This window comes from Colobus angolensis, unplaced genomic scaffold, assembly GCF_000951035.1.
Source record: "Colobus angolensis palliatus isolate OR3802 unplaced genomic scaffold, Cang.pa_1.0 Scaffold2, whole genome shotgun sequence".
Taxonomy (NCBI): Eukaryota; Metazoa; Chordata; class Mammalia; order Primates; family Cercopithecidae; genus Colobus; species Colobus angolensis.
This window is the reverse complement of record NW_012115154.1, coordinates 16373216-16391033: the sequence shown is the minus strand read 5'-3', so window position 1 is coordinate 16391033 and position 17818 is coordinate 16373216. Positions and strand designations below refer to the sequence as shown.

Below are 17818 nucleotides of genomic sequence, written 5' to 3'. Positions count from 1 at the left end.
AAAAGAGAAAAGAAGAAGAAATTAGAAGGCCAAGTGGAAACACCTGCTGTCCCTCTATCTGGTTTGTGTTCCTTCCCACCCAGGCGTGGCTTTAGAAAACATGAAGACATAAAATAAAGACGGGGGAATCCAAGCACTTTTATAGAAACTTACAGAACCACTCAAATATAGAACTGGTAATTTTCTTTTGTGGCCATAAAATCTTTCTAAAATTTGATCCGACTTATGTAGAAGTCAAAAAATAGTTTGATTCAGTTAGTTAATTTTAACGGAGGGAAGCGAGAATTCCCTTTCAATTATTCTTATCCATAATTCAGTAAAGGGGGGATTTTAGTTAATTAATTAATTTTAATTCTAGGACCAGGATAGCCTCAGTCTCCCTTTCTCAGACCTGGCTCAGATCAGATCCGCCATGAGCATCCTTGGAAGATAATAATTACAGTAACTACTAGACACTGAAATAAATGCTTTATGAATATCTAAATTCTGTTCTCACAACCCCACAAATTAGCATTTCTTTTTTATAAATCAGAAAATTAGGATTCAAAGAGATTAAGCAATTTACCTGACGGTGTGGAATTGAACCTGAGAGTGCTACTGTGAATCCAACAACATTTCAGCAGAAATGGGAAATGGATTTGGGATTAATCTCAGAAAAGACCCAGGAACATAAGCAGTCAGTTAAAGGGGACAGACTTGGGGAAGTGAGACTTTTTGATATGCTGAGCGTAAGGCTGAGGTTTTGCAAAGGAACTGGGGACATAGCCTGGCCTCGTCCTTGTGGTTGATCTATGGTCTCCCTGACTCTCACAGCCAATGGAGTTCAACATTTGCAAATAATCAACTAGCCTAGAAGTCAGGGGACTGTAACTTCCAAAAGCTGAATTGGGGCCCTGATGATTAAAGGGTCTAGGTAGGGCAAGCATTGTACTTAGGTCTTGTGCAGCGAACCCCCACCTTCCACCCACGGAGCTCCCCAAGCCTGAATGCCCCCTTATGGTGTTTGCTCCAAGGCTGTTGAGCTGAGCTAAGCAGCATCCTCTCTAGCTCTGCCTCTTTTGTCTCTGTATCTTTGGCTAAGTACATGACATCCAGAACTCACTTCTAGAGGGTGTGCAGGTGTGGGTCCTCTTTAGGAAACCGGCAGACTCTGTGTCATGGAATCACCCGGTCCTGTGGTCTCTGCAGCCTCCTGAACTCATGTGGATGTCACTAGTTATCATTCCTGTCTTCCTTGACACGATTTCCCTCACTCACTGCTCCTCAGGTCAATGCACACACCCCTCGTCTACTTTTGACCCCGTCTCTTTGGAAAAGAGCCACAGAAAACACGAAGCTGTAAATAAACGTTCCTCTCCCACATTCTGAGGGCAGTGTGTTCTCTCTCATCTTCTTGAATAACTGCTTGAGAATCTGGATGCGCCTGCTTCCCTGAGAGCATCCCAAAGACAGGGACTGAGGTTGGGGCCCACACTCGGGCTTGTGTGTCCCCCTCTAGTCCTGCTGCTGGAACAAAGGAAACCTTTCTCGTTTGAATCACAATCAGGGCCCGGACCACCCTGAGGTGACGAAAGTGGCTCCCCATGAGTTGACAAGGAACTGAATACTCACACTTCAGCTCCAGCTTGATGAAATCTTCCTTTCCCATGTTTTCAAGAAACACTCCCCAGGGGGTTAACGTTTTGAAGTAGAAAGAAATGTCAGCGCTAGTTTCCCCTTGGAAGGTCGAGAAATGCAGGTAGGAGGATGGGTTTGGGAAAGAGGCGGCATTCCAATAATTCCCTGTGGGAAGAAAACAAAAAAATCAGGTGAACTCACACCCTGATCAGCCTAGTCATGTAACAGACACCCATTTCTTGAGTTTAATGAGCACCATTAGCAATAGTCGTTATTTTCTCTCATCCTGTTGAACAACATTGGACCAAATCTCCACGAATATATTTTTGACTTTCCAAAAGTTATATGTGTGTCTATATAATATTTATTTATGTATAAAGATATTTAAAATATTAATATACACAATCTATATAAAATTAAATATTAGAATTTCTATAAATTATACAATAAAATATTTTATAATATATATAATAATAATTTATAATTATATAATAATAAAGATTGATATAGTTGGGGTTCCTACCAAGGATTCCTATGGGACTCTAAGAAGTAAATGCCAATGGATGTAACAATTGGGGGAAGCCCCTGGGGTTACTGTGTGGCTGGGTGGGGGCTGTTTTGAACTCCTGTGTATGTACTGGTGGCTTGGGTCTGGTGCAAACAGCATCTGAGATAGACCTCAGGATGACAAAATAAGAACAAAGTTTTTGGTATTTTGCTCTTGCTTTTCATCCACCTCTGCCTTGGAAGAGCCAGCGCCCACTCCCGCGTCAGCGGCCACCCACACACCTGGGGCAGGTGCTTCAGGAATACAACCGACAAGCCCGGAAGAGGTGAGGAGCCGGGAACAAGGCAGAAGTGACCAGGCTAGGCTAGGGCAGTTTCCTCACCTCTCCTGCGCCAGACTCCCAGAGGCGAGCTGCCTTCTCTTTCCTTCCTACTTCCTCCTGGGGACTGCAGGTAGGCTCTGGCCTGTGGGGTTGTTGTATGATATGGGGATGAGGAGTGAGCCCACCAAATGGCTCTCAGCCAGCCTCTATCCTTGAGCTCTTGGAGAAGATGCGATTGTACCAGCTGCCTCTCCCCACTCATTGCCTGACAGATCAGCCAGTGTTTCCAGGAGAAAAGCAGCTCACAGGATGCAATAAAAACACCAAACTGCATTATTCAGATTCCATTAGGACAGATGGACCAAGAATTTAATATGGGATCAAGAGTTGGCTCTCAACTTAATCTCCAGGGGAGAAATTCCTTTTTAATGTGCACATGTCTGAGTACATTTACTATCATAGCTAAAGACTAAAATATATGGGCGTGATTTAAAGCAGTTACTAAAACTTTTAGCTCTAATACCAAACCCCAAATGTACGCTTTTTTAAAAACACAGTATTTGCTATATCTTTTCTCCAAAAGACACAACGAATCAACTAAGTGCATTCCGTTAGTTTCTATTCATACACAAATGATATTTTTCCTTCCTTTTATGCAAATTATACACATATGCAGTATTAAATTGAGCTATTATTTTCAAATAAAAGTTACTTTGTGTTGGTTCAGCCATGCTTAAATCATAGTTTTAAATCATGAAATATTAATATATGGTCTTATTTAGTTAATGCTGTTTGTTTTTGCTTTTAGAAATGTCTAGAATATAGCAACATCTAGATAAGTCCCCAGGCATGTTAAAAGATAAATTTCGGCATATTAAAATCTTATCATGTTTATTTGGACATTCAGTGATTCGTGAACTGGGCAGTACCAGAATCCAAGTTGTCTCCTGGGGTGCGGAGTTGGAGACAGAGAAATGTGTTTGTGGACGCAAGACAAAGAAACCATTTGATTGGTTAATGTGGAAAGTCTTTAGTTAGAGGTTACGTGGTGGTTTCTGATTGCTGATAAGCTTAGCTTTGTTTCAGTATTTACAATGAAGAGGGTTTGACTTGCTTCCCTAGGTATCCAGGGCTCTGAAGCTGTCTCAGCCAATGGCGTCCCTATTAACTACTGTCACAGGCAATACATAAACAGAAAACTAGTGCAAAATATGTTTGTAAATATCTTAATTAGGGTAAAAACTGTTCTTATTGTGTTCCTGTTCTTAGTGCAGTCTTAAGCTTTTTTTTTTTTTTTTTGAGACAGAGTCTCTCTCTGTCGCCCAGGATGGAGTGCGGTGGTGCAATCTGAGCTCACTGCAACCTCCACCCCCCAGGTTCAAGCGATTCTCCTGTCTCAGCCTCCTGAGTAGCTGGGATTACAGGCATGTACCACCATGGCAGGCTAATTTTTGTATTTTTAGTAGAGATGGGGTTTCACCATATTGGTCAGGCTGGTCTTGAACTCCTGACCTCAGGTGATCCACCTGCCTCAGCCTCCCAAAGTGCTGGGATTACAGGCATGAGCCACCATACTCAGCCGCTATTTTTTTTTTAAACAAACTATAAAATCATAGATTTCAGTAGGAGAAAATAGGCAAATAGGCTACTTTCTTCTTAGGGAGGAGAATATTGTATGATGTAGTAGTGTAGGCTACTGGTTACAGGAAGAGAAAGGCGCTTTATAAAGCTCAAGTTGCTATTTATCAAGGGTAAGCCTTCCTTCCCGCTGAACATCTGGCTTACTACACAGCAAGAGGCGTTCAGGTGCACCTCTGTGAGAAAACCTAAATCAATGCTCTCGCTCATCAGAGTCCTGAAGCTGGGAGGGAATAAAGATGAGGCCCGGAGCCAGAAGGATTCAGCTCATCCTAATTGGATGAGAGCCCTTTAAGGACCCCAGAGCCTGCAGAGATCAAAGTCCCCAGCCAGACTTCAGCCTTAAGCAAAGCAATTCTGTCTCTTTAGGCTGTATCCCCAGGACATGAAAGCAATTAACATTTTAAAATTTCAATCCAATCAAGTACCTTCTTATTTTCTGAGGTGGTAATGTATTAACAGAAGGGCAGTTGTCTAAAATGATTCTAGAAAAAGGAAAGCTAAAAGTAAAACATGTCAGTATTTATTTGAGGCCCAGCACTGGTTATTCAGACAGAAATATCTGCAGAGAGGAGAAAGGTAGCTCCATCAGTTATTCAAGTGTGATGAAATATCTCTATAGACCACAATTCCATTTATTCTAATTCTATGCTCACTAAGCAACTTCAATCTAATTTGATCTCTTGAATAGACTCATTCACAGGGAAGTCATGCCTTGTACAAGTGGTTTTTCCCACTATCCTGGAAACATCTGGATTATCATATGATGCCTTTGGAGCTGTCAATAGCGAGTTATCTCAAATCTCTGGATGAGCTTGTTAAATTCAGATTCTTCAGCAGCAACAGTGAGGACTCCACTCTGGATTAGACTGATGGTATGAAAGTAGGGGTGCGTGCTCAGGAGCTGCCGAGGGTGATCACTGGGGTCAGGCAGATGGTGTTAGAACTTCTGTTTTTATTTATTTTAAAAGTGCTGTCCTTTAATATCGATTTTAGTTATACTTTGTAATGTACAGTATATAAATACAGTAGTTCATGGATGGAATTTATAAGTAAACAAGCTCGATGGGATGTGGGCTTAAAGGCTTTCAGTGAGTGGGGTACAAGTAATAAATCATGGATGCTTCTGCTCCAGCCCATGGTAACCATCTCTGAGTCCTGTTCTGAGGAATCTCTTGCCCAATCTCTGGGATTTTTTATTATAACAAGATTATGTGAGTGCTTTTTCCAATGCTTATAGCGCTTCTGGATGCAAAGAGCTTCCAGCATTATTATTGTTTGTTGATACTGCTCCCAACTGATCATACACTCCATGAAAGCTGGCATGAAAACATTTCCTCTCTGTAATCTTCGGCCTCAGAATATAGTCAATACTCATAAATAATTATTCAATCAATAGATAAGTGACTCATAGCCCCTCTCATTTATATCCATTTCACTCATTTTACAAAGTCCTCATGAGACACAATGTTCTTTATGGTAACCTGGGTATTAAAGATGGTAAATAAATATAAATAAAAGCTAATGCTGCTTTAGCACCTACTGATAACTGGATACTGCTTCCACTAGCACACCATAATTCTCCTTATCCATGACTTTATTTCTGTAACTCCTTATAGACTTCATTGAACAATGCCACGCATTTACAAGACCGATGGTATCATAACCTTAAGGTTATTGAAATCGCTGCAATTTGTACTTGCTACCAAGGTCAGTGCTATGGAGGGTAAAGTGACAATGGGTGAGAATGCCAAGCTGGGAATAAGAGATTCACTGTATGGCAAAGACAGTGCCAAAGAAGGTGGCAGGGACCAGGACAGCACGCATAAGTGGAGGGGGCAAGGTTGGAAACTGAGAAGGAAGATGTGAAAGTTGTGAAATAGAACAGAAATTAGTGTCTGAGACTGGAAGGGTCAATCAACAGTAACAGAATAATGAGGCAGGTAGAGACGGACTGGAGACTCAGCCCGGGGCTGGAGTCAAAAGCTTTACAGAATGATCAAGATGACACTGAGGGCTCTGCAAGCTTGGAAGTGAGTCAGTCACATGAGAAGCATTAGGCAAAGCCAGGGCTCATCACGTGTGGCAAAAGGAACCAGGGAGGTACCTCTAGCTAGTACAGGAGAGGGGGCTGGGCCTGCAAGGCAGGCTTGCTGGTCTCCATCATCATTTTAAACCCCAATCAAGCATCAATAGAAAATGCAATATCATATCTTCACCCAAATTCCATAGCAGCCACTTACTTTAATCTGACCAATGATTATTTGGATTGGATATGATTTAAATTTGTGTTCCCACCCAAATCTCACGTCTAGTTGTAATCCCCAGTGTTGTGGGGCCTGGTGGGAGGTGATTGGATCCTGGGGGCGGTTTCTCATGAATAGTTTAGCACCATTGCCCTTGGTGCTGTCTTTGTGATAGTGAGTGAGTGCTTATGAGATGTGGTTGTTTAAAGTGTGCAGCACCTTCCCTTCTCTCTCTAGCTCCTGCTCCATCCATGGGGTATATGTACGTCCCCTTTGCCTTCTGCCATGATTGTAAGTTTCCTCAGGCCTCCCCAGAAGCCCAGCAGATGCCAGCATCATGCTTCCTGTACAGCCTGTGGAGCTGTGAGCCAATTAAACCTCTTTTCTTTATAAATTACCCAGTTTTAGGTATTTTTTTTTTACAGCAGTGCAAGAATGGACTAAGATAGTATGGGATTCAAACTTCAAACTTTCTGAGCTTATTGCTGATGGGCAGCATTTCATTTTAAACCTAATTTTTGTTTCTAACAAAGTATTAAAGTATTACATGTACATAGTTATAAAGGTCTAGTGGTGTTAGGACTAAAGCAAAAAGCAGTTCCCTGCTTCCTGCCCCCTCCCAATTCCTTAGAGACACCTTCTAACACTTGTAACTCTTTCAATTAAATAGCTGTATTTAAAAGAAAAAGAAAAAAAAAAAAACTTTTGGAGCTACTTATTAATTTGTACCTTTTAGATATTCTCTACTGATTTTCCTGAATATAAGATGAGAATTTAGCACTTTTATAAGCCTGCTTCCCTAGCCCCTTTCTCTATATTCTCCCCAAATAGCCAAATCACAGATTTTTGGTTATACTGAAATTCAAGCTTGGCATGGTGTCTCACACCTGTAATTGCAGTGACTGGGAAGGCTGAAGTGGGAGGATTGCTTGAGGTCAGGAGTTCAAGACCAGCCTGGGCAACACAGTGAGATCCTCTCTCTTAAAAAAAAACAAAAATAGCTGCATATAATGGTGTAGTTCTAGCTACTTGGGAGGCTGAAGCAGGAGGATCCCTTGTGCCCAGGAGTTTGAGGTTGCAGTGAACTGTGGTCATATCACTGCATTTCAACCTGGACAACAGTAAGACACTATCTCTATAATAATAATAATAAACTAAATTCAGTACAGTATTCATATTTTTGGACTATGTAATATTATTTAAGAGCCAAATAGTAAAATCTAATTGTATTTTCTTTAAATGGTATTTTCTTGCATTTTGTTTGTATGTAATCGTATTTTCCTGTTTTTTTGTTGCAATCGTATTTTCTTGTATTTTGTTTCTTTAAAATCAATAACTACTTTTTTCATTTGCTTATTTTTCTATGTATCTGCCATGAATTCTCTCCAGATTCTCTAACACAGCAGTAAAACTCTTATCAAAAATTTTCCAACATTACACACATCAGGCCATCTGCAGTCACATTTTTGTCCTCTGGAGGCATCTTCTACGGCTCTCTTTCCTCTGTTCCCACCTGGACGGGTTCTTCTCAGGGTTACTGCTCAGCCCTTGTCCTGGGACTTCCCTCTGCCATTAGTGCAGGGACTTCCTTTTGCCACTCTGGTATTACCTCCCCAAGTTTCAGGATCTCATGACATCCGCTGTCTAGGTCTACACCCTCGTTTTCCTGAAATACATTCTCAGGTAGCTCCTTGAAAAAAAGAGATACTCAGGGTTAACTTTCTAAACCCATGTTCTTCTGATGAGTCATTATTCTACTTTCACACTTAACTGAGAAACTCCAGAAAGAAAATTGTCAGGCTGTCAGGGTTGCTACTGAGAAAGCAACTGCTTTCTGTTTACGAAGGCTTATATGCAACCTACATTTTTTTCCTCTGTGGAAACTTTTAGGATCTTTGACTCTTTTAATTGGAACTTCATGATTGCCTTGATATAGATTTTTCTCCCATATCAGATCTGAGACTTTAATAATTTCTCTGATCCCTTTTCTCAAACACCTATTTATGTTAGTTTTTTTTTTTTTTTTGCTAATTTTGTTCCTAATTTTGATCTTTTTCCTTTGTGTTCTACTTCTATGGACATTTCCTCAGCTTTATTTTCAATACCGTCATTGTGTTTTAATTCCAGCTATCATATTTTAAATTTCCAAGTATTATTTCTTGTTCTCCGATAGTCCCCTTTTTCATAGTACTCCGTTCTAATTTTTTTGGAGGCAGTATCTCAGTATCTTCTCTTGTCTCTCCGAGAATATCAATTATCAAAAGTTTTCTTCTGCTTTCTCTGTTGCCTCTGTTTCTTCCTGGACATCCTACCACCCACCCCTACCCTGGATTGTGAGTTTGGGGTCCCTTCTTTTATGAGATCTCTGACATTACCCTAAATGGTTGGTGAGTCTCACCTGTTTATACTGAACAGCCAAGTACTAGACAGCTGACTGCAATCTGGAGTGTGTGTGTCTGGGATGGCAGTGAATTTGATGATTGGGCTTCATTATTGCGTGGAGAGTCCCGTGACCCATTGCAGGGACCCCTAATGTCAGTATCTGTGACTTGTTTTGGTCACTGAATGTTCAATATCTTGAGAGAAGAATCCGCTGCTTTCCTCATGAGGAATATATGTCTGTTGGTCAGTGCTTGGGGAACTGAGAGAAAGAAGGCTAAGGAGAGGGGTCAACCTTATTATGTCAATTTCCATATCTTTCCTCTGTTTTTATTAAGGAGTTTTACCCTCATGTTTTGGTGCCTGGTGTCTGGAGTGTGAACCCCCACTTCCTGCATGGGTAGAGTAGGAGAGTCACTGGCAGGGTCAGAGCGGGGAGCGGGGGTGTGACTGACCCTCACATAGACCTTCCACCATTCCTCCAGCTCTGAGCCTGGCCCTTGCCTGCCTCCAGTTTCTGGGCCTCTTGGAGCTCCACAGCTTGCTTCCCACCTGCCTGTCAACAGTCTGCACTTACAGATTTTCCTTTACTGCCAGTAATGAAGTAACTGAACTTGTGATATGCTGAAGTTCTGTTGTGAATGAAGAGAAGGAGGTAACAGACGGAGGTCGTAGTCCACCTGTGGGTCCAGCAAGAGCCCCAGAAGCATTGACGGGGTGGTACTACCAGGAGGAGGTGGTGGGGGTTGGGAAGGATGACAGGAAGTGAGTCCCTGGGCTGCTCTGGGCTGTCACTTGGTGAAGTTTCCCTGCACTGTTTCCGTGTGCAGGCTGAGGAATCTGACCTCCAGGTTCCCATTCTGGCTCTACCATCTCCAGCTAGTGGGCGATGTGAGGCAGATCACTTGGCCTTCCTAAATCCTCATGTGTACAATGGAATTGTGGCAGGCCAGGTCTTACCAATGCAGGCCTCCATAACAACTATTTCAGCGCTGACTGAATGGTTAAGTTAAACATCAAAAGCCGAAAGAACCAGTGCCCTTATATAAAGGCTAGGATGTAACAAAAGCCCACCCAGGCCTTTCCTGGGCCTTGAAACATGACAAGATAATGAAAGAATTCTTAACAGGACCCGTTTGGATTAAACAAGTTTTAGTGGAGGTCTGAAGAAACTCCCCAGGCCTCCACAGACAAGTTTAATAGGGGTCTGAAGGAACTCCCCCAAACCTCCATGACTTAGCAGGAGACAAGACAACGGTCATTAGCCCAGCATCTGAACCCATTTAGATTAAGTACATTTACTGAGGCTCCAGAGGAAGGTCTTCAGAACTCAGATCCTAGTTATAGATGAAAAGAAGTGAGTCATTTATGTCTTTAGATAAATGCACACTTACTCATTGACATATAGCTTAGAAGGTATATAAGCTCTGGAAAACTTTGTAAGTTTGAGTTGATCTGGCAATAATTTCCAGGTCTTCTCCCTGTATCCAGTTACAGAAATAAAAACTCATGCCTGTAATTCCAGCACTCTGGGAGGCTGAGGCAGGAGAATCACTTGAACCTGGGAGGCAGAGGTTGCAGTGAGCTGAGATCGCGCCATTGCACTCCAGCCTGGGTGACAAGAGCGAAACTGCATCTCAAAGAAACAAAACAAAACAAAACAAAACAAAACCTCTCCTCTTTCCCAGTTCATCTGCATCTTGTTATTGGGCAGTCAGAATAAGCAGCTCGACCCTGTTTGGTCTGGGCACAGAGTAACAGTGGAACCTCTTTTATAGGGTATGGTGAGAATCTCAGGGGATAACCCATGAAATACACTTAGCAGAGTGCTAGGCACAAAACAAAAGTTCAATAAATGTGATTACTTACTACTACACTGATAGCCTTTGATTTCACTTACAGTCAGCCTGTGCAAGGGCTTGGCCAAGGAGTGGGGAAGGATGGAAGAGGAGCCTCTTTTCATTCAATGTGTGAACAGTAAGATGACAAACCCTGAGGCTTTTCTCCTGAGCCTGATTTACCACAGGTACTAATGCTTTTTTAGAATTCATAAATTGACAATGTATAATTGTATAAAATTTATGGGGCACAAAGTGATGTTATGATTTATTAACATGAAGTGAAATAATTAAATCAAGGTACTTAACATATCCATCACCTCAAATACTTAACATTTTGAGGGGGGGGTAAGAACATTTGGAATTCATCCTTAGCAATTGTGAAATATACACACTCTATTACTAACTACATTCACCAAGCTGTGCAATAGAACTTAACCAACCAACCAACCAACCAACCAAGCATCTTCTTCCTAACTGTACTCTTTGACCATCTCCCCATTCCCTGTACCTCCCAGCCTCTGTGCCGACCATCCTCCTCTCTGCTTCTCTGAGTCTGTTTGTTTTAGATTCCACACATGCATGAGAGCTTGCAGTATTTGTCTTTGGTGCCTGGCTTATTTCACGGAGCATTATGTCCTCTCATTCCATCCACGGGGAGCAGCAAACCCCAGGATTGACAGCTAAGCCTGCAGCAGTCACTTCCTCAGCTGGCTCACTCCTCTCCACCTCTCCATGTCTGCCCTTTTGTCCTCTTCATCTCTATCCTTCCTCTGCTCCCTCACTAGCTTCCAAAACTCTGTGCTCCCTATGTCTTCATCTCCACTGATTTATTTTTTTTTTGGTAATTCCATTCAGGACACATGAATCAGAGCTATCATCCTTGAGCACCAGCCCTGTGTTACGTGGTTTTGTAGAGTAGCCATTAAGTAAAAATCTGATGAAAGGAGGAGTGACCTGACAACTAAGAAGGCAGAGTTACCCAAGCAATGGACATAATTGCATTTGAACAAATGTTTACTGGAGGTAACCGCAGAGTAGCAGAGACATGTGATGAGAAGCAGAGGCCCTGGCTGGTGTGCCCACCCCTGCCCTCTCTCCTCCCTCCCCAGAGGGGAGACGGGGAATTAGGAAGGGGGAAGAGACGGTGGCTAGAGGAGTCTGCGTTTGGCCCACATGGAGAAGATGGCGTGAAGGCGCTCTGGGCTGCAGTTTGGTGAGGAGTGTGGCTGCTGGGCTGACTCCAGTGGCCAATGGTCTTGTCATTCCCCTCCCAGATTCAGTGATTTCCTCAGCCCACCAAATGGCTCACGCTGGGGCTGCACCTAGGAGCACATCTATAGCTTCTGCTGTAAATGGCAAACACTTTCCAATGTAAATAGCAGCTCTGAAGAGACTAATTACTCTGAACATCATTAGTGACCCAAATGTTAGAGATCTGCAGATTCTCTGAGTTATGCAAAGGGCCTTCTATTGTTTCCTGTGAGCTGGGGACTGTGGACAACAATCAACCAGATGGCTTCATTTGCATGCAGATTTGAGTTTATTTGTCAAGATTTCCTTATGGGAGGAAGAAAAATTACTTCCTTAATTAAACCTTTTTTGTACATTCAGGTTAGGTAAGAGGAGCTTTGTTCAGCTCTAGGCCTCATTTCATTGGGCAAGTTTAACTTAGAATGAAGGGCTGCAAGTTATTAATAAAATGCTGTCCATAGGTTTGAGTCAGCCACTCTCTCTGCAGCATTTCTTCCCGTCCAGCAAGCCTGTTCCACTGCTGCAGCCCAAAATGATCAGATGACAAGTTCGCGGGAGGAGTCAACAACATAAATATTTCACCCTGTGTCTCTCTGTGATTTGGGTCCTTTGGGCTAGAATGGGGATGGAGGCCCACAGAAAAAAAGAATATGCTGGTGAAAGCCTGAAGGTCATAACACTTGGGGTGCTTCCTGCACTGCTGGGAGTTGACCTACAGCCGGGTTCTGGGGCTTCTGATAAAACTGGCTTGTTCCTAATTAGTCATGGAAATTCTTTTAGGTCGATCTCATTATTAGTGCATTGAAATATAAAGGGTACTTATGAGGTAATTTTGGTACATTTAAAATGGTTGAAACAGTTGCGTGTTTCACAAGTTTGGAGGGTGGCAACAAGTCTAGGATTTTTTTATGAAGCTCTTCAGGCTGTCCATGTTAGGGCTCTACCACTTCCCACGTTTCATTTGGGGGGCTATTATGTATGCCTGAGTAATCCTAGGTCTACTGGGGCTCAAAGTTAATAACTAGAAGTGGAGATGTGAATAGCTAGGTGTGTCATGGGAACTTCTGGCCTTCCTGTCCTCCCTCAAATTTCTGTCCTGGGTAAGCCCTAAGTGTGGCTATGTGATTGATTCCAGAAAGGAGAGAAAAACAAGACTGAATCTTTTACACCCTGGCAAAGAGGGGAAGAAGATTTAGCAAGAAACAAAGTTTTGATTTAGTAAAAATAAGACTGCGTAGTGTTTTTTGCATCTAGAGGTTGTAAAACAAATTGATATCTGCTTCCTGTAGGTTAAGAAGTAGACTATCAGGCTGGGTGTAGTAGCTCATGTCTATTATCCCAGCACTTTCAGAGGCTGAAGCTGGTGGATTGCTTGAGCCCAGGAGTTTGAGACCAGCCTGGGCGACATAGTGAGACCTCATCTCTATTTAGTAGGAAAAAAAAAAGTATATATATACATATATATATATATATTTATCAAAGAGTGTGGTACACTGAAGTGCCATGGGGGTGGGGGTGACTCTGAGAAATGAAACTTCAAAATGTTCCTGTGTCCCAGGGATGAATATTTCTGCTTTTCCTTCTTTTCCTGAGTAATTTTCACCCATTTCATGATTTCGAGTACTAATCATATGTTAACGATTCCCAAATTTATGCATAAGTTAGATCTTCAATATAAATCATCAAGGTAAAGCTGTCCAGTAAGAAATGCCTATTTTAGCCTTAAACGCATAGTAGAGATCTAACTCTAAATATCTGAAAGCAAACATTCTTCTTCCAAATTAACTATATCTGCAATATTCTCCATCTCAGAAGGTGGAGCTTTTCCCTGTCTACCATTCAAGGCAAGAACCTGGGAGCTCTTTCTTAGTATCCAGTCAATCCCAAGGCCTGATAGTCACACCTTCTAAATAGTCTGTGCTATGTCTCCTCCTCTCTATTCCTTCTGCTGCCTTGGCTCTGCATTGTCTCTTGCCTGAATGTGGCAGTAGCCTCCTAACTTGGTTCTGTTTCTGGTGCTGTTCATCTCAAATTCATCCTTGATAAAGTCAACAGAGAAATCCATCTAAAATGCAAAACAAGGCTGGGCGCGGTGGCTCATGCCTGTAATCCCAGCACTTTGGGAGGCCAAGGTGGGTGGATCACCTGAGGTCAGGAGTTCAAGACCAGCCTGGCCAACATGGTGAAACCCCATCTCTACTAAAAATACAAAAATTAGCTGAGTGTGGTGGCAGGTGCCTGTAGTCCCAGCTACTTGGGAGACCGAGGCAGGAGAATCACTTGAACGTGGGAGGCGGAGGTTGTGGTGAGCCAAGATTGTGCCATTGCACTCCAGCCCGGGTGACAGAGCAAGACTCCATCTCAAAAAAAAAAAAAAAAAAAAAGCAAAACCGACATTTCACTCTCATGCATCACATCCCAACGATTCCAAATATCTTGCAGAATATATAGTATTGCAAGCTTTGTGACATGGCATAGTAAGCATAGGCCTGCTTCCCCAGCGTTATCTCTTTCTACTCTTAGCCTCAGAATGTGTATTTCAGCAACATGCAGCTACCATTGTTCCCACCATGACAATGGTGTGTGTGGAATGCAGCTTTATTTGCATTGTTTCCTCTTTTGGGATTGTCTTTTTCTACAACGTCCTCCCCTTCACGCTCTCAGTTCATATACCACATTGGACTTGATTTCTACTCATTCTTTAAGACTCAGTTCAGATGCCACCTCCTCCAGAGAGTCTTTCTGATGTATCCCTGGACGGGGCATGGTACTATTTCCCTGTCCTCCTAGGATATCTTGTATCTATCATTGCATCTAACTTGTTATTATAATTACTTTCATGTGTTCCTCTCCTTGGCTAGGCTGCGAATTTCAGAGAGCAGAGATTGTGCTTTCTGTATATTTCTAATAGTAATATCTAGCCTGACACACAGGTATTCAATATGTGTTTCCTGAATACATGAAAAAATGTGTTTTTTAAATAAATTTGAACCATGGGTAATTCCACTACCAGTTATTATCATTGCTTGACATGACCATCTGCAAAGCCTACTTTCGACAGTTTCGGAATTGAAGCGTTATTTAACCCATATGGACACAAGCTCTTCTAGGTTTGGCATTATTTATTTGGACGTTTGGACACTCTCGGCATTTCCCTTCTCAGATATCTGATGAGCTAGTCATCTACACGGGGTCCTCAGGTGGTACCCACAATGATGGGTGACAATGGCTCTGAGAACTGCCAGCCCCGTGAACGTCACTTCTGTTCTTATTGTATCTCCTTTTGGTATCTACTTGCTCTTACCTCCATCTCCCTTCATATAATTGGAATTCATGATCTAATAGCATTACGTTTCCATTTTATCGTCTGCCCTGTTGTAATGAAGGATGGTCATAGCTGAGTTGTAAAAGACTGAGCTGCATTTAGCTACACTCCACCACTGTGCAGAGCAGGAGTGCTGTAATGCCAGGCAGCCTTTATGTGTTGATAGACTACAAAACCTCCAGAGCCTCACATCCATAGAAAAACAGGTTTTATATCAAATCCATTAGGTGAGTAAAATGTGGAAAAAAGCCACCCATTTCAGCAGAATGATGGATGTGAAACTGGGAAACTGCTCTATACTCAGGGTAATGGGTTGATATGATCCATACAATTACGTTACACAAATCAAAGTTTCCTTTTTGTGCTCTTTTCATTACAGGAAATAAAAAGATTCACATGTCCTATTAATAGAAGCTGTGATTTTCCTGCTGAAAACAGTAACACAGTCCACATGTCTCAGGGGACAGCAGGATCAGGGGAGCATCAAAATAACCCATAGCGCAAAGAACGTGAGATGAGGAAATGAACGCCGCCTTTTAAGACCTCAGTTTCTTTATTTGTAAATTGGAAAAATAATTCTTTCTTCACAGGGTTGTTGTGATGATTTAAAGCAATAGCATCATACAGAAGCATTGTGAAATACCAAAGAACTATAAAGGCCAAAAAATCTGGCCTATATATTTTAATAATAATAGAAAAATAACAAAGACTTCTTTGTAGGCAGGGGTGCGATAATTTGTTTGGTTTTTACAAAATGTGCTGCAGTTTCCTTAGAATTCATATATCCTCAAGAAGAAGGAAATACTATTGAAAGAAAGCCTGAAAACAAATTCCATTCAACTGCTAAGTGAAAATAATTTCTGACATAAAAATAAATAGTGCATCAAAATGGAAACGAATGCTCCAATTTTAAGGATAAAAAGAACACTTTCAAGATCGAGAACGATTCTGTTTCGCAACTGGTAGTCTCTGTTGCTGTTTTCGTAGTGTGAAGCGTGGAGCTTAGACACACTGTGCTTTGCTTGTGATCACCCTGGGGTGAGGATTGAAAATGGAATTCACATTGATGACACAGGACATATAAGAGTCTGTATAAGATGAACAGAAGTTTTACAACTTGGTGTTACGTAATTAAAACAAATATAATGTGAATGAAATGATACCCAATATGCAAATTTAGAATAGTTTTAATTTCAAAGGAATCTGAGAATTTGTATCAGGGAAAGACAGACTGCATGAGTGGTGCCTGGAATAATGAACGGTGTGGTCACCAGAAGATGCTGCTGCATGGATGATGTGAAAGGAGAACCCCAAAATTACTAAGCCAAAGGAAAAAGTCAAGCTGGGAACTGCTTAGGGCAAACCTGCTTCCCATTCTATTCCTAAAAACAATAGCTACTAAGATAAAAAAAAAAGGCTGCATACCTCCCTCACAAGGAATATCTTTGTGGACAAAGGACGGACACAACTCAGAGTCACTCCTCTGCTCACTGAGATAAATGCATAACTGCTTGCCTCCTTTGGAGAGGCTAATCAGAAACTCAAAAGAATGCAACCATTTGTCTCTTAGCTACCTATGACCTGGAAGCCCCCTCCCCATTTCGAGTTGCCCTGCCTTTCTGGACAGAACCAATGTACCTCTTACATATATGGATTGATGTCTCATGTCTCCCTAAAATTTAAAAAACCAAGCTGTGCCCCGAAGACCCTGGGCACGTGTCGTCCGGACCTCCTGAGGCTGTGTCATGGGTGCGCAACCTTAACTTTGGCAAAATGAACTTCCTAAGTTGACTGAGACCTGTCTCGGATATTTGGGGTTCACAATGGTTATCACAGCACTACAGGCCCCAAAGCTATATGCAAACTGCACTGAGGGTCTGGCTGGGCCACAACATAAAAGATTTTCACTGCATGAAGAGGTACTGCTGCAACCCAAAATGGCGAAACTTCCTTCCACATGTATTGAGCACAATGTGGTACAAAAGTAGGTGCCTGGATAATCAAATATTTAATAAATTATTACAATAACATTTAGCATGGCATGCCAATTTAGGATTTGACTTACATTTCCCGCTTCAATATTTCAAGTTGTAACATTGAGGTTTTGCATTCAACCCAGCAATCCCATTGCTGGGTATATATCCAAATGAATAGAAATCATTGTATTATAAAGACACCTGCACACATATGTGCATCACAGGACTATTCACAATGGCAACAACATGGAATCAACCTAAATGTCCATCAGTAGCAGACTGGATAAAGAAAATGTGGTACATACACACCATGGAATACTATACAGCCATAAAAAAGAATGAGATCACGTCTTTTGAGGGACCGTGGATGGAGCTGGAGGCCATCATCCCTAGCGAACTGACACAGAAAATCAAATACCACATGTTCTCACTTATAAGTGGGAGTTAACGATGAGAACACAGGGACACAAAGAAGGAAACAACAGACCCAGGGGCCTACTTGAGGGTGGAGGTTGGGAGGAGGGAGAGGAGCAGAAAAAATAACTATTAGGTATTAGGCTTAGTACCTGGGTGATAAAATAATCTGTACAACAACCCCCCGTGACATGAGTTTAACTATATGAAAACCTGCAGGTCTACCCCTGAACCTAAAATAAAAGTTAGAAAAAACAGAAGTTTTGGTCTTCTTTTCTTGCCTTAGACGTCATTGATAGCA

General features: G+C 42.0%; 1 protein-coding gene across 2 annotated transcripts in view; it reads right to left on the bottom strand.

The window, feature by feature from the left end:
- The window catches only part of CNTNAP2 (contactin associated protein-like 2), a 2310676-nt gene that overhangs the window by 312534 nt on the left and 1980324 nt on the right, over positions 1-17818 (bottom strand). For both annotated transcript variants that reach the window (XM_011941411.1, XM_011941412.1), the window contains one exon: positions 1612-1782. In XM_011941411.1, the coding sequence (XP_011796801.1) occupies positions 1612-1782 (171 nt within the window). The remainder of the gene's footprint in view (positions 1-1611; positions 1783-17818) is intronic.